The sequence below is a fragment of the Chrysemys picta genome, chromosome 6 (assembly GCF_011386835.1).
Source record: "Chrysemys picta bellii isolate R12L10 chromosome 6, ASM1138683v2, whole genome shotgun sequence".
NCBI classification, from domain to species: domain Eukaryota; kingdom Metazoa; phylum Chordata; order Testudines; family Emydidae; genus Chrysemys; species Chrysemys picta.
In genome coordinates this window covers 38,362,378-38,379,548 of record NC_088796.1, presented here as the reverse complement: position 1 = coordinate 38,379,548, position 17,171 = coordinate 38,362,378, and the positions used below count along the sequence as shown (strand labels likewise).

The 17,171-nt window shown below is 39.8% G+C and overlaps 1 protein-coding gene and 1 long non-coding RNA gene across 4 annotated transcripts in view; one reads left to right on the top strand and one right to left on the bottom strand.

Annotated features, from left to right (window-relative positions):
- LOC135984254 (uncharacterized) overlaps positions 1–3,181 on the top strand; it is a 65,110-nt gene extending 61,929 nt beyond the window's left edge. Inside the window, exon 2 of the long non-coding RNA XR_010602175.1 lies at positions 1,693–3,181. This is a non-coding gene — a long non-coding RNA (uncharacterized LOC135984254). The remainder of the gene's footprint in view (positions 1–1,692) is intronic.
- Positions 2,185–16,957, bottom strand: LOC135972071 (THAP domain-containing protein 6-like). Of its 3 annotated transcripts, none has more exons than XM_065599016.1 (7): positions 14,616–16,957; positions 8,741–8,856; positions 6,230–6,437; positions 5,667–5,795; positions 5,421–5,540; positions 4,566–4,661; positions 2,185–3,683 (listed from the first exon to the last, which is right to left on the bottom strand). In XM_065599016.1, exons 2-7 carry the CDS (start codon positions 8,818–8,820, stop codon positions 3,489–3,491), a joined length of 828 nt encoding a protein of 275 aa, XP_065455088.1. In that variant the 5' UTR covers positions 8,821–8,856; positions 14,616–16,957; the 3' UTR covers positions 2,185–3,488. The 3 variants fall into 3 exon arrangements, with proteins under 3 accessions (XP_065455088.1, XP_065455089.1, XP_005281090.2); XM_065599017.1 differs by lacking the exon at positions 14,616–16,957 and adding an exon at positions 10,746–10,845; XM_005281033.4 differs by lacking the exons at positions 5,667–5,795; positions 14,616–16,957 and adding an exon at positions 10,746–10,832.
- Positions 16,958–17,171: the final 214 nt, after the last annotated feature.

Genomic DNA, 17,171 nt, shown 5'->3' with positions numbered 1-17,171 from the left:
AGTTATTGCACTAACCTACATTTTTCTTCTCTAGCCTTGAATTTGACACCCTTCAGATATTTGTAGTTATCATGTCATCCCCTGTCCACACGTTGTCATCTCTTAGCAAAGCTATATTTAGCTCTTTTAATCTTTCAAGTCCCTCCTGCCAGTGGTGCTGGAACAATTTTTATAGAGGGGGTGCTGAAGGCAGAAACCATGTATTTGGGTTACTACTACTTCATAGGGGTGCAGCAGCACCTCCACCAGCACCTATGCCTCCAGCCCTCTGATAATTTCTGTGCCTCTTTTCTGTTCTCCTTCTAGTGTATTAGTATCTCTAATAAGGTGGAGTCCAGAAGTGGGCTCCATGTTCTAAATGTAATCACACCAGAGTCACAAAGAGAAGGCTTATTACTGTGATGCCTCTGCATTTACAGCCCAATAGCAGACTGGCCTTGCTGCTGCTCTATTTCATTGTAAACATTTATGGAGCTTGTCATCATCTATCACCCAACCAGCTCTCTTTCAGTATTATCTGCTTCCAGCTCTAGTCTTCCCATTGTATGCTTATGTTTTAGAGTATTTTTCCATGGCTGTATTAATGTAAATTTCCCAAATTGAACCTCTTTTCTGTCCACATTTCTGATACCTTTAGATTCCTTTGAATTACATCTCTGAGGAAAACTGACCACCAGTGAGAACAATGTCACATCATCTACATTTCATTAACAGGCTTAGTGCTCTTCCTATATGATTAAGGAAGATGTTTAAAAGGGTGGTTTGTTTCCCCCTAACACTGATCTCTGTGGTATTCTACTAGGCGCCTTCCTCCACCTCCATAGTATTGCCATTTAGCCTTAGCCAGAGGTGCTTGCAGGCTCTGAGCCTTTGAAGGTTTGTGATTATTTAAGTACAGGGAATACTATTCTAGCAAATAATGCAGAACTTTTGTTGTCCCATCAGGACAATAGTCCTGATGGAGACTCCAGTTTTTAGAAGAATGTTTTTCTGTGCGTGTCTTGCAGCTCTGTGTGCTGAGTCTGATGTGTCACTTTTGCACCCATAGATACCTTGCAGCAACATTTATTTTATCTCAAACTGGTTTGTATTGTTGCCCAGAACATCTCCACCAGCGCAGTTAAGAACAAAGAAATGAGCTCCTATTTAATTTCAGCCGTACACATTTCTAAACTGCTTCAATGTTTAGGTTGTGACTTGTGGTTTAATTACGTGTTAACAATATAATTATAACTAGCTGTATATTGCACCCTAGATGCTAAGAATTGTGCAGGGTTTCAGCCATGCAATGGCTATGAAATTCAGTGGGAATCTTACAGCTATAAACTCTCACATCTTTTTCAGGGCCAGTTTTCAAAGGAGATCACAACAGGGCAAAATGCATGTTCCCTTTTTACTTTAGCTTATGAGCATTATTGCAAAATTGTCCATTATGGGGGGGGGGGCAGGGGTGGGAAGGGTGTTGCATATGAAATATGTGGTGCTGAACATATTGGAAGACAACGTTCCTTTTGTGCCCAAACTCCCAATGACTTTGATGGAGGTTTGGTATGTGTATAATGTTCTGACAACTTCTATTTATGGGATAATAAAAGACCGGTGAGAGACAGATTGCCTAACCTGATGTGCATTTATTGTACAAAGAACAGTTTTAGCTGGTGCTTTTTAATTGATTAATATTTTCAATTGCAGGAGTGTATCTGGAATATCACAATTCTGAAAAAAGTGCACAACTCCCTGGTCATCGTTTGAAGATCATCACTGGATAATGCAGAACCTGATTCAAAGGCTGCTGAAGTCAGAGAAAGTCTTTCTATTACCTTCAAAGGCCTTTTAGTAGGGTCCTCAATATCTAAACAAATAGGGACAAATTCCACACTGTGCCACTTGGGAGGCAGGTTGCAGAAGGTGCAGCCCACAGCAGGGGAAGGGCAAAGGTGGTTAATATACCATCTTTGCATTTACCTAATTCTGGACTGCTCCACCCACCAGTGCACTCCCTGGCATGAGCTTGAGCAGCCATTGGGGCTGCAAAGTTGATGGCATCTTTGCATGGCTGTCTATGGGCTAAATTCACAGCCCAGATTAGCGGGAATGCTCTGTGCTCTGCCTGTTCCCCTCTTGTCCCTACACAGGGGCGCACCCTATGTGAAGACTCAATATTGCACATACTGTACACAGTTATTTTTCATAATGAATTTTAATATGATCAATTTTAGCATGCAATATAGATAGCAGAAATATACATTGATACAATGGACTAGAATAAGTCTGGATCAATTAAAAAATATTAAATTTTATATTATATACACACACACCTCTACCCCCATATAACGCTATCCTTGGGAGCCAAAAAATCTTACCATGTTATAGGTGAAACTGCGTTATATCAAACTTGCTTTGATCCGCCGGAGCCTGCAGCCCCGCCCCCCCGAGCGCTGCTTTACTGCGTTATATCTCAATTTGTGTTATATCGGGTCACGTTATATCAGGGTAGAGGGGTGTGTGTGTGTGTGTGTGTGTGTGTGTATATATATATATATATATATATACACACACACACACACACACACATATACACTTTACTATGTGTGATTATAAGATTTAATATGATAGTTAACTCAAATGCCAATCTTTCAAAAAAAGTATATATTTCAAACTATTATGTAAAACTGACTTTATAGTGCACAGGTGGATGGCTGTTGCAATGACACCATTGCGCTGTTAGAAATTAATGCACTTAAAAGGTGACATAAGATGGAGAAGGGGGGAAAAGACAACAGTGAATAAAGTAGGTGCTCTAAGCAAAGTCCGTGATGGCTGGAGGTGTCGTGAAGGTTTTTACTGCTAGAAGTTTTGGAGGAGCTGCAAAAGAAATGTGTCTCATAATGTGGTCTTTTCAACTTTTTGCCATTAAAAATTTTATCTGAAACTAGTCTAATACCCTGGTTAAATATAAAGAGATATGAACCAATCCAAATTTTCATAAATGCTGCAACATATTTATCAGACTTCCTAGATTTCCTAACCTATCAGGTTTTGGGAAATTTATAAATATTTGTTGGAACATTCTAGTGTATTATTTCAAAAAGCCATGGCTATCTCTCAGGAAAATACTACCCACTTAGTAAATGTCTACAGAAGACTTTAAAAAAAAAAAAAAAGGAAAAAAACAGTAAAACTCCCATCCCCCTCCACGAAACTATATAGCTAAAAAATAACCATGTGGGACAAATGAAGAAGAGACAGGGAATTAAAGGAAAAGGCTGACATTCACTCCCTGAACAACACAAGTGCCAATCTTAACTTTGAAGTTTCTAGCTTTTATATGAAAACTTCAGTAATGTTTACATCTTTTTATTTAATAAATATGTTCAAAAATGACATGTATAGCAATAAACATTAGTGAACATTTCTTATCCAACAGCTGAGTGCAGTGGGAGAGAAGACCTGTCATTCAGCCCATGCCCTTTGCACAGATCTAGCAATCACAATATTTCCCTTGACAATATGTCTTTAGAGTGCAGCTTGTCCAACAAGATTTCCACATTTTTATGGAGTCTCTCTTCTTGATCAGAAGCATTTCTTAATTTTCTTCTGAGCTTGTGATTCTCTGCTAAAAGTTCATCCAATTTCCTCTTCAGAGTTTTTGGACTGTCTGTGATATGGTAATGGTGGTCTGTCTAATTTAAAGATAAAAGAAAGCAAAAATGCTGGATGTTTACTATTTTTGTTAGAATCAGAGCTAATTGGGCTTTAATTTACCAAAAAACCCAAACCAAAACTAAAAAGCCTCCATGGTGGAACTGGGAGTAGCGTGAGGACCTCATAACAACATGATGCAAAGCTGTGGAGAAGGGAAAGAAAGTACGAGACAAGTCTACACTCAGATCCACTTGCAGAGTGGCTTTGTGACTATACAGAGCCCCACTGAAGCCAAGCTAGCAGATCTGATTGAAAGATGGGGCGCTGGATGTAGAACCTACTTCTACAGTTTTCAGAATATTTTTTTATTTTTCACTTACAAAGGTAGTTTAGTGCCTAGGATGCACCTTGACCTGGTAAAGGTATCCCCTGTAAACCCAAGAAGGTGGTTCTGTCTCCATGTCCAATCAATCAATCTTTCAAGCTTCTCTAGGGACATGGTTAACAACAGTGTCAATTGTTACAGTGGCTTTTGAGATACAGACACCTGTCCACTTGGAACTGGACTGTAAGCATGTACTCATTTTATATACAGTGGCTACTGCTAAATATTTAAGAGCTTTTGCTTCATTTATTTCTTTTCCTAAATATACAGGGAAACAGTACTACCTCCTATAGCACTGTGTGATAACTGTAGGCAAATGCTATCTTGAACTGAACAAAACATTTAAAACATAAAATCATTGATTCTTATGTTTCAATATACTAAGATTCTCAGGGGTAGTATGGAGTCAACAGGAGTTTTGAGTGTATAGGGGCTTTAAGATTGGACTCAGTGTCAACAAGAGAACATTTTTTAAAGCTTAAAACAGAAAGAATGTAAAAGGAGGAAGTCTACCCATTGTAGTTTTGATGCTCACCATTACTGTGTCCTGTGTATTACACACCCCACTGGTGTCTACCTCATGAACACAGCTGAAGTTTTCAGTTAATCTTTTGGGGTTGTTCGCTGTTTTCTACAAAAGGAAACAACAACACAGGAATTTAATTCCCCCCTTGGAAACCTCGAATGGAGTGGGAGTGTGAATGATGTTATGCTCCCAAAACAGAATTAACAGGATTCAGCTTTTTCTCAACTTTTAAAAAACGTTTCTACCTTTCTCTCACTCCAAACCAGTGAGAAATTGGAGTCCTGTATAAACTTGGAAATTCAAATGCTCTCTTTCAGGCCAGTTCATATGCATTCACATATGATCGCATGATGCAGATGCTTCATGGCTGAATGTGAAGGACATTAATTTGTTGCACATTAGACAAGTTATTGAAGGACAAAGAGATGGGTTTTCTGATATCTAATTCTGCTCAAAATTCTTTCCAGCAATCCTAGGCTATGGGTATAATCCTGACCCTATTGAGATCAGTGGCAGAACTATCACTGTCTTCAATGGAGCCAGGATTTCAGTTCATGTATCTTAATCGCTTCATGGCAGATGTCTGTTGCCTCACTGTAAACCCCACACAAGCACATTTTACAACATTTTTACATCTTTGTATTTTTTGTTCTCCAGTGAGCCTAACAAATGTTAATTGTTGCCCCAAGACCAATGAAGCACAGCATCACACAGTATCCCACATTATTTTAAAATGCTAAAATAAGCAAGTATTTGTCCTATTCAAATTGACACAGAATTGGTCATTAATACAGGAAATACAAAAGGAAAGGCTCACGTTGTGACACTACTATTTCAGTATTCAGTCTCAGTTCTGCTGCTTACCTTTACCGTGACTGGTGTAACATACACCTCACTGGGATCTGCCTTGAGAGGAGGATTTTCTCGAAATATTCCAGCACATTTGGAGTTCTTCGCTGATCTCCGTAGAGAATTATCTATTCTCTACAAAACAAAGAATGCAATTAAAGTTCAGAGAGAACGGCAGTTCTGAGAACTAAGGTTGGTGGCAATGGGGTTTTCATCAGCAAAGCCAGGTTTTATAAATGTTATATTTGGTGTTGACTCTACCTCCTTCACATCTGCTTCTACAGGCATCAGATCAGGCTTACTGTTAGAAAAGAGCCCAGCAAACTGTAGAAGCTGCCACAGAGATGTTGAGACCTGGTCCACATAAGTGTGAATGGGAAAGGTACTGGTCTATGCAATTGTAAACAGAAGGAAAAACTGTCCATGAGAAATTCTCTCTATTGAGATGTGATCCATACGGTGACAAATTTAACAATTGCAGTCTTTAGTTTAACAGAAATAACATAGGCTGAAAGAATCTGAGCTAGACACAAGGACTCAGCTTTTGCTTTTACTTAACCGATCAGTTTTTAATTACAGTTCTAGAATGCATAATTTAGCCACTGATATACATACACTCCCTCTGACACCTCAACACCCTCCACCCCCAAGATTTTACTAAAGCTATTTTTAGATGACCTAACAAAGGGTTATTAGCATATTAGTAATAGTATGGCACTGTGTGAAATGTCACTCCAAAAACATGCCACCTGAGGCGGTTATGTACTTCAGTTGATAATGAATCAGTTATTTTTAATGAAATCACAGCGTGTCACATTTTATACCTGAAAATTGTCAGGAAAGGAAAATATAGAAGGACAACTCCCTTCCTTTAAAAATTTCTTTCCATTAATTTCTTTGAAGCAGCCAGGATTAAAATGCTGAGAACAAATCATATCCCATTCAGATGGTGTCCAGAGTTTGCCACTCACAGGGTCAGCCCGATGTACTGCCTGGGCCCACTGCTGTTTTTTCTTATTATCCTTGGGAAACCTAAAACAGAAATAACAAAGTTCACAGATCAAAGAACATCAGCTGGGTTTTGTTTAGTAATTATACTTTACTTAGGGGTGTTGTTACCCATACAGGCCACTACAGTCAATGGGACAACTCAGATGCTTAAAACTGTGCACTTACTTAGTACCTTGCTGAGTTGGGGCCAGAGAGAAACAGCATGGTCCAGTACGTAGTGCATGGCCTGGGAGCTGGGGGACCTAGATTCTATTCCCAACTTTCCAACTGACTACACTTTTGCCCTTGGGCAAGTGACTTAAATCTCTGTGTCTCAGTTTGCCCCTCTGAGAACTAGGGATAATAATGCTCACCTACATTTGTAAATCACTTTAAGAATCGGGGGGAGGAGGGGGAAGAGAAGCTAAAATATTACAAAGTATTTAGTGAGGATGACAGCTCAATTAAATAAAAACTAAAAAGAACATACTGGGTTATCCACTGGGTTTGAAAAGAGAAGGTACTCCGGGAGAAACACAAATCTCCTTATTAAAATGTCCAGTTGGATAAAAAATTAGAGTGGAAGAAGTAATGTACATACATCTTCTAAGTTCACTAGATACACTGTAAGACTCTCACAACACAATCTCACATGTTCTTTGTAAATGGTGAAATTCTCATCACTTAGACATTTTAAATGGACTGGACAAAGCACTGAAGAGTATACTGCAGAAAACAATTGCTCATTAGCTTCAGAGAATTTACTAGATGACCTAATAGGCTTATTTCCATTTCTTAGTTTCTGTGATATGCATGTCACATTCACAAACCCAGTTCTACTTAATTTCACGCCACTCAGTTCCCAGAAGCAGCACAGACTCCACATACAGAGAATCAATTATGCTTTTAAAATCGTATAATAATTTTCAAGGATTCCAAGGTAGAAATAACAACGTTAGTGTAGATGATGCTCTACTAAAAATTCATAGACCAGGTGCCAGCTAGGAGAAGGTTTCCATCTAACTCAGACTAGGGCAACACAATGGACAATACAAAAGCATAAAGGTTTGGTGCACAATTGGTGAGAAGGAAGATAGGAACGCTTCATGAAAGGAGTGGATTTTTGGAAGGATCTGAAAGAGGCAAAGAAGGGTACATGATGCTTAGGAAGTAGGAGGTAAAGGCAAGGACGATGGGTGTTATATTCTCCCAGCTGTGTGCATATGACCCAAATTACTGGTAAACAGAGATAGATGTATAATTTTCTGAAAAATACTTGCAATATGCTTGACAATGGTTGCTTTGGCCTTCAGAGGGTAAAAAAGTTTGAAGGACATATTTTAAATAATTAAATTAATAAAATATCATTTATAAATCATTTTTGGGTCAGGATGAGTCACCAAAATGTGGAAAATAGCATGGTCTGGTACTAGAATGAGTGCTTAGAGAAGGGGACCGAGCGTCAGGAGACCATAGTTCTAGTTCAGACAGTGCCACTAACTCACTGTCTAGCCTGTACAGCCAAACATTCAAAGGCAGCCTTCATCTTCAGAGATGTTGAATACCTAAAATTCTCATTTGAGCCAATAGGGGTTTCTGCATTTGAAGTCTTAAATCTCTAAAGCTGAGCACCCAAAAATTACGGCAGCCAGAAGCAGAGGCCACTTCTGAAAATGCGGGCGTTAGCCTCTCCACTGCCCCGGGCTTCATCCCGTGTTTATAAACCAGAGATAGTAACAGTTCCCTTCCTCAGGTAGTTTATTGGGAGGCTACAATTAATGAGAGTAAGTAATACACAGTACAAAACTAAACACAACTCGTCATACATTAAAATCTCAACTAACCGGTACTAACCCTCACTTCTCTCCCTTCCCATCTTTTTGTCTGTCATTCATGGCCTCTTTCCTGTGCACAATTCCTCATTAATATCATTGAACACATGTCTTTTGTTTTAATTTAAACAACATTTTGTATTTCACCTATTGGATGTTACTTTAATCATGTCGCTGCACTGAAAGCCAGGACCACAATTTCCAGTGCTGACTTAGCTGTGCTGCTGCTGTTTTGTATGCTGAAATGACACTCCTCAATCAGTGCTCCTTACCAATTCCTGACAGGAAGTGCTGCGTCCAATTCATCAGCCAGGAGGACAGGCTTGCAGTGGGGTAGCTCCTGGCATCAGCCTGCCACTCCAGAATACTAGGCTTGTGAGAAGGTTTGCTTGGTCAAAATACTTAGAGGGTGAAATCCCTACTGAAATCAATGGGAGTTTTGCCCAAGATTCCACACAATATCTGTAGTACCTGCAGTCAGAATTCACTGATACCCAGGATTGTCAGGCTCACCTATGAAAAGTTATTCCCTGCTTCCGATTTAACTTTGTGTCTGCATTACTGCAGTTATATGCTGCACAATACTTCACCATGATAGTCCCCCTCAGAGATGGTTACTGCATTCAGTGCTGTAATGAGAAGAGAACAGATGTTGAACATGAGATCACATTTAGAGGTAACATCTGCTGAAAGGACATCAATGGATAGTTTCTGCAGTACATTTCCAACTGGAAGGCTGAAAGTAGAAGGGAGAATGAGAAATAATAATAATAATAATAAATAAAGCAAACTACCTTCTTCCTCCACATGATGTGATATAAGTATGCTAAAACAAGTACTGTATTGATATATTCCTGTATGCTGATATTATGGACATATGCTTTACTCAGTTAAATGCAGTAATTCATGTTTTGTGTGTAAATGATCATGCATAGTCACTAGGAAAAACAGCCATGTTTATTATTAAAAGAAAAGAAAAATAGCTTACTATCATTCTGAAAGCGGATAATACAGTGGGCAGTCATATCAAGACATCATTAATATCATTGTGCTGTACTTAACTGAAATTGTGACAACTTTCCACATATATATTTTTTCCCAATAGAGTGTATTCAATAAGAATAACCTTCATTACTTTAAACAGGTCTGCAGCAGCACCTGAAATTTGCATCTCAGAAAAACAGCTACAATGGCATTTGCAAGGCAGCCAAAATGTCAGAACAGCATTCTCAAAGTTACATCACAGCAGCCATACAAATCCATAATTACTGCTCAACTGAGAAAGAAAAAAAGAAAGAAAGAAAGCTGAGAAATTAAATTAGCACCATAATCGGGGATGCTGGCACAGAGGTGCCAGTTTCTATAGGCAAGGCAACTACACAAACAGAGAGCGGGTGTACTGTGAAGTGTTAACCTATAAAAGAAGTGCAGCAAGTTATAAAATAAACACAGGAAAAAAATAAATAAAAGCAAAACTGAGGAGGTTGTTTTCTTTGTGTGCTCAGTGCTGAATTTGTGGTTTATTTGTTATGGAAAGTATTGTACCTCCTTAGCATAAACAGTCGCAGTGAGGCAATTAAAGAAAGAAAAAAAAACCAAAAAACAAAAAAACAGTTTCCTGCCAAATATGGCTTCAAAACAAACCTATAGCAATGTGACATAATCCAACACTTCATCTCTCTTACAAACAGATAAGAAAAAACGTATTTCAAAGATTGCAGTTGGCTTTGTTATAGTGGAACAGTACACTGAGTATTTAATACCTGGAATGTATTTGCCACAGTTTTATAGAAAGTGGCATCATCCCTCTGGCTAAAATTGAACAACTAATTTTATAATTCAAGAGTCGTTTACTCAGCAGTTGGAAAAGTCATTCTTTGGACAAGTTGGAATGTGTTCCACGATAACCGCATTAAGCAAACACCTATTCAAAGTAAATATTAACAGGGCTTCATTTAATGCAGGAGAAAATGCCAGATCACATTTTTATTTTCTTTAGAAGGTTGAAGAATGCAACCCTTGAATACAGGAAGACAACTATATCAGTTTTGCATAATCAGGCCTGAATCTGCAAAAAATCAGGTCAAGTTCTAAAAAGATATGTCAGAGAAGAGACACAGCACAAATTCCTTTTGTTTTAGGGCCTGATCCAATGCCCACAGAACTTAATGGCAGTCCTTCCACTGACTTCTCTGGGCACTGATCAGGCTTCTCATCTTTAGACATTTGTTATTACTAGACTATATTTCTTACAAGTTTCTTCTTATACAGAAACCAGAAAAGTAGTACTTTGTACATATAATCTTTATTCACGCTTAAAGGAAAAATATATATTATAGAGCTTTCTTAAGGGAACTATTATCAATGTCTAAAATTATCTGAAATATCAAGGTGAATTAGCACAACATGAACTGAAACACCGAAGAAACTATGTCAGCAAGTCATACACTTTGTTCTTAATTCTATTACTTTTATATTGTGTAAGAGGATTGCATATAAATTTAATAATCAGACCTACTGAAGAGCTAACTCCAATCTAATTTGGAGACACACATGAAAAGATGGGGTTCTCTTCTTTCACCAAAGACATCATCATCTCTGTGATTAGGACAAGAAAAATATTACCATTAGGGTTATTAGCAAAGCTGATAACCACATTGTGCAATCAGTGCTCCCCTTTACAGCCCATTCAGTGAACTATATTTTATGGAGCTATACCTATCTCATAGAACTGGAAGGGACCTTGAAAGGTCATTGAGTCTAGTCCCCTGCCTTCACAGCAGGACCAAGTACCATCCCTGACAGATTTTTGCCCCAGATCCCTAAATGGCCCCCTCAAGGATTGAACTCAACCCTGGGTTTAGCAGGCCACTGCTCAAACCATTGAGCTATCCCTCCCCCCCAATAATATTCTAACACTCTTATCTGAGGAGGGACCAAGCAAAGGAATTGGTTAAAAACTGAGAAATAATAATTCAAAAGACAAAAAGAGGCAAGTTAATTTGTTATACAAGAATTATAATGCTGGTAATACACACTACTTTTGGAAATATCTCCCACTGCTATCTCAAGGAGGATGTTACAAAGTGAGTTGCTGATTCTCCTGGAGAGTAATAAAAGGCAGGAGAAGACTAAAACATCTGCAGAAATGTTATTTAAGGGACATCCCATCATCATACACAGTCTCTCCACAGGTGTACTTCTTTGGTTTTGGAAGCGGGAGTGACTGGGTGGGAAGAAGACAGGGCATGGGGAAAACTGTTCTCAGCAATATCACTGATGTATTTATTAATTTATTTCTTTTGATTTTTAAAGTGCTTAATGCAGACTCAGAGAACTTCACAATTAATTTAAACACTCTTTCAATGCAAAATGTACCATTCATTTAATAATAAAAAGTGAGACTAGACAGGGCAGGGATGGTGTCCCTAGCTTCGGTTTGCCAGAAGCTGGGAATGAGTGTCAGGAAATGGATCACTTGATTACTTGTTCTGTTCATTCCCTCTGGGGCACGTGGCATTGGCCACTGTCAGAGGACAGGATACTGGGCTAGATGGACCTTTGGTCTGACCCAGTATGGCTGTTCATAAGAGAATAGAGATTTCACTGAAGCATGGATGGGAAAATAGTGGGAGCATCACTCACTAGGGAGCTGTGCTGCCACAGAGGGAATCATGGGAAGTAATGGTGGTGGAAATGGCCTTCTATGCATATGTTTTGACCTGGAGTGGCTGCCCTGACATCCCTGGAATTATCTTTTAGCACTCAAGATGTCTTCAGTTTGGACAGGTAATGTCACCTGCCCACGCCAAAAGACCGGGACAGGGGCACAACCCATTTCCCTCCCACCAGAGGGAATTCTGTGGCCTTGAAGCTGTGGAATTTTCCATCTGATTTCCTTGTTGTGTGGAAGAGCACAATTTTCCCTAAGAGACTAGAATACTCTTCCTTTATCTGGCCTGAAATGGTTAACTCAAATTCATACAGACATTTACATACAAAATGATGCCATCATTAAACAGACTCTTATTGGTGGATAACTGTGCCCTGCATTTATAAATCATAAATCCTTGCTTCACTTACTGGTACTTCTTTCCTAGAGGCAAACACACAAACCAAGTCTGCATATTACATTTTTTCCCTCTTTCACTTGTCTCGGTTCTGCTACATAATCTCAATACAAATACTTTAATTTTCTAAATGTAATGTAAAGACCCTCTTGTATATTTACAAGCATCCTCCTGCATGTCACATTCTGGTGTTATGAATTGCTATCAGAGCTGTTTGGGTAATACCAAGTAGTTCTTAGAACCAAGCAATAAGCACATTGTCATTCAGGAAAGAGGCATGCAGCGCAAATCTTCAAAACTAGACAGAAACACAGCACAAGAGAGGGAATTTAAAACTATGTTTATTTCTGTAAACAAGGAGAAAACCTTTTTTGGTAGCATCTATGAAGCATGAGGAGCAAGTCTAATCTAGATGTGAAGATTCTATAGTTCAAGGTCATTTTGCTTTTGGAGAAAAGGGGTACTGAGAATGCCATGTCCTCTGCTGTGACTGGTGCACTGCTCTGTAATCTGATGCAATTGCACTGCTCTTTGTTAATTTAGAAACGAATCCTGCCCTCCCCGACCCCACCTCCCATGGGGCCCTGGACAGAGCAGAACAAATGTGGTTCTATTCCATGGATGGGTCAGGATTCCCTGTGCCTGCATGGGGGATTCAGACCCTATACACACAATGGAATTTAGCTCTGTGTAGGCTCCCTGCATGGAGGATGGGTTTACATGGAATGAGATTGGAGCATTCAAGGCTGAAATGCATGAGGGGAGGCAGGCAGAGCATCTGTGTGACTTCAATAGTGGCCACAGAGAAGGCCCACATCACATCTCCCCTGCACATATGCCCTGTATTGTGATAATATGCACATATGCCCCTGATAATGTGGGAAGAAGATTTTGATCTCACTGTCACACTATGTTTTCTAGAGAATCAAAAGTAAATCTCAGCATTTTACAACAGAAAACATCACAGCTGCACTTAAATAGACACTTCCCTTTTTACACTGATTTATATTACCGTTCATTTAAAATCTGCCCCTTTGGATAGCTGCTCATTGACTTTAATTAACTTATATCTAATAACCTCAAAACACGGATGCATTAAATATTGGCAGAGTTAAATGTGTTTGAGAAAAAATGTTCTAGCTTTCACAGTTACAAGTGCTATGTGATATCTATTCAGATGGATCATATATTTATCATTATCTTCTTCAAATCTTTAAATACTTCATTATTTCATATGTGTTAGTGGAGATGGAACCAAACCCTCTCCAAAATCTTTGGTAGCTCAGGAATAAGAAGGGAACTCCCCATTCGAGGCTCTTGGCTTGGGAATTTGCTTCCCTCCTTGATCCACCGCTGCCTAGATTTGGCACCATTCCAGGCATGCTGCAAAGCCCAACTTAGCTTGCAGGCATCCAGGTTGGGAGCTCATATCTGGAGGGGCTGTAAAATGAAGAACAATTTAGATGGGGTCTCATAAGATGGCAGCCTAAAGTGGCTTTAGTTTTTGTGGGAGAGTCTGTTAAATAGAACATTTGTAATTGGAAAAACTGATAAACTAAAACATTGTATTGAACATTTTAGACTTCTTGCGAGTTCTGTTTTGGGAGGTGCTTGGTGCTCTGGTTCAGTATGGTGGGTTTTGCTCTTTCCACAACAAAAACAATATGAAGAAACAACACAGCACAGCTGGATCCCAAATGACAGTTTAAAACCTTGCTACACCCATACCTCTGCTCTGACTGGTTTTTGGTGGCTTCTGAAAACATGTAACACAGTGAGTACCACTGAAGGGCTCACAAACTCTTTCAAGAGATACTAACCTATTCGGATGCACTACATTTGGTGCTACAGGCTTTAACAAAACAATAAAAATAATTTTGGAATGTAAAAATAAAAGCATTCCATATTATTGTGCTTTCTTAAAAAAAACAAGACAATGTAAAGCATCATGATTAAAGCCATTTTGGTGAATAACAACATTCCTAAACACCATGAATCCAAAACTACCACAGGTTCATAAAAATAAAAACAAAACACAACTGAAATGTTTTTGACAAAACCGGGTTCGAAATGTATCTAGTAGTTCATGATATTATGTAACAAAAGTGCACGGTACCTATTGTAATACACACCCAAGCAAGAAGTAATCGTATGCAAAAAATTCCAAATCAAAACAATAAAAACCTTAATATAACACTAACTTTAGATTTTAACCACAAAGAGATGGATCTTGATTTTCATATACACTAAGGCCCTTTTATGCCACTCTGGCAGAATAAATGGGCCTAAAAGACAAACATAATTACATTTATACTCACTTTAAAGAAGTCTTAGACCGCATCTACACTGCACACTTTGGTCGATGCAAGTTATGTTGGCAGACAGCCACCAAAACTTGTATATTGCTTGGGCGTGTACACACATGGCTTGCATTGGCACTGCAGGTACTCAGCAAGAGCGCGTCGATGCAAAGTGTAGTGCACCGCAGGTAGGTATCCCAGTGTGTCACATGCTGCCATCTGGTGCAATGCCTTTTGGGAAATTTTCACAATATGTTGCGGATAGAAATGACTTGCCCAGTGATCTCTGGATGCAAGGATCAAGTTCCCAGCATGCAACTTGCTGAATTTCCTAATGCCATCCATATCCCATAATTTTCATGCCTTTTTAAAAAAAAAAATCCCAGAAATCTGTACAGCACTTTTCAGTATCCGCCATCTCTCAGAAGCATGGAGCCTGCAGAGCTCTGCGCTGTTCTCATGAATGTTGCAAATATAGGATGCTCGATTCTCTTTTATTTGGAAACCCACAGAAGTACAGCAAGAATGGGGGACATGACAATTTCTTCGAGCACAGCTTGCTAAGGGACATAGTGAAAAACAATTCAAGGTTGTGGGTGGTGTTCACAAAGCAGCTGCAGATGGTGGAGCATTACTTTTGGGCCCCAGAAACAAACACTGACTGGACAGGTTTGAGACAAGTGGATGCGGAGGCCACATTCCTGGATCTGTGTACCATGCTCACCTCAGCTCTCCAGTGCAGTGACACCAAAATGAGAACTGCATTGACAATGGAAAAACAAGTAGAGATCAGTCTCTGGAAGTTTGCAATGCCGGACTGCTACCAGTCAGTGGAAAATCATTTTGCAGCTGGAAATTCCACAGTGGAGGGGCCGCCATAATGCAAGTATATAGGGCCACTAATCGTTTCCTGTTATGGAGGACTCTCAGCAATGTGCAGGACTTAGTGGATGGATTTTTGCAACAATGGTGGTTCCTGAACTGCAGTGGGGCAATAGCCGTATTTTGGCACCTGCCCACCTTGCCACAGAATACATCATTAGAAAGGGCTGCTATTCTATGGTTATGCGAGTGTTGGTGGATCACTGGGTATACTTCACTAAGAACAATGTGGACTGGGATCAGGGAAGGTGCATAACACTTGCATCTTTAAGATCACAGGACTACTCAGAAAGCTGCAAGCCTGGACATTCTTTCCCGACTGGCAGATTACCATCAGCAATTAAAATGCCAATAGTGATGCTGAGAGACTCACCCTACTCCTTTCTCCCCTGGCTCATGAAGCCCTGCACTGGTCACCTTGACAGCTCCAAGGAGAGATTCAGCTACTGGCTCAGCAGGTGCAGAATGGTGGCTGAATGTGCTTTTGGTAGACTGAAGACACTCTGGAATGGTTTACTTGCTAGCTGGATGTCAACGAGAAAAATATCCCGACAGTTATAGCTGTTGTGTTCTGCATAATATTTGTGAGGCAAAGGGGGAAAAGCTCCCGCCGGGGTGGAGCTGGAGCAGCCAGACACAAGGGCCATTACAAGAGCCCATGTGGGGCTATGCAGCTGAGGGAGGCTTTGGAAGAGCACTTTAGCGGTCAGCCACAGTAGCATTCGGTGCTGGATTAGTCTTTGGAGCTGGAGCTTTGGGTGCTGCTATAAATATGACTAGGTGTTTTCCTGAAGCTATGAATTACGTGGTGCTTGCTGGACATTAACAAGTACTGTTTGCTTTGAGTACTGATATGCATTCTACAATATGTACTGTGAACTAATAAAGAATTTTATTCTCCAAAAATAGAACTTTACTGAGTGGGAAAAACAGTGCAGAAAAACAATGCAAAAAACCAAAACAAAGGCAATGTAATACAAAATTCTAACAAATTAATGGAGTGGAATTTTATAATTGGAAAGGCAGCAAACATTTCTGTCCACTTCCGTGCACAAGTGTAGTCCGTTGTGGCTACACATACACCAACCATGGTTCTGTGAAGCTGTGGTTTTCCTTGCTGTTCCTGGCGAGGAATGATAGGGATAAGGATGTTCCCCTTGATGCTATGTGGTATGTTGGGAAGTGCAGGGAGCAGAAACCAGGGAGTTCTCCAAGGGCTGAAAAGGTGGAGCATCTAACATTTTTGGATCTATAGGTCAACCATGTGCTGCAGCATTTGGGTTTGCTGCCTGAGAAGTCCCATTATGTCCTGGTGCATTTCCCTCTCTTTGTCCTGCTGGGGTTCCTGGGCCTCTCTCTTGTCCTTTCTTTCCTTCTTTAGGCTGTCAATCATATTGGCCCTCCAAGCTCTTTGTTCATAGTCGGATACAGCACTGGCTTGTAGGATCTCACTGAACATGTCTTCCCTAATCCTCTGCTTTCTCCTCCTCATCAGGGTCAGATGTTCTGCAAGTGTGGAATGGGGAAGCACCACACCAGTAGCTGCTGGTTAAAAAAAAAAAAAAAGAGAGAGAGACAGATGTACCACTGCATTTACAGTCCCAATGGAAATGGAAAGATAAGTTTCACAACTCAATTCCCTTATGCCCATAAAAATGTTTAGTAAATAATGCTTATTGACACTTCAGCTTT

Excerpts from the sequence above, each read along its gene's own strand:
- LOC135972071 (XM_065599016.1), bottom strand. The coding sequence starts at position 8,820 with ATGGTGAAGTATTGTGCAGCATATAACTGCAGTAATGCAGACACAAAG. Across the intron at positions 5,796-6,229 it reads CCTTTCCTGACAATTTTCAG|ACCAGTACCTTTCCCATTCA; the intron begins GTATAAAATGTG and ends ACAATTGCATAG. Across the intron at positions 4,662-5,420 it reads TTACACCAGTCACGGTAAAG|AAAACAGCGAACAACCCCAA; the intron begins GTAAGCAGCAGA and ends TTCCTTTTGTAG.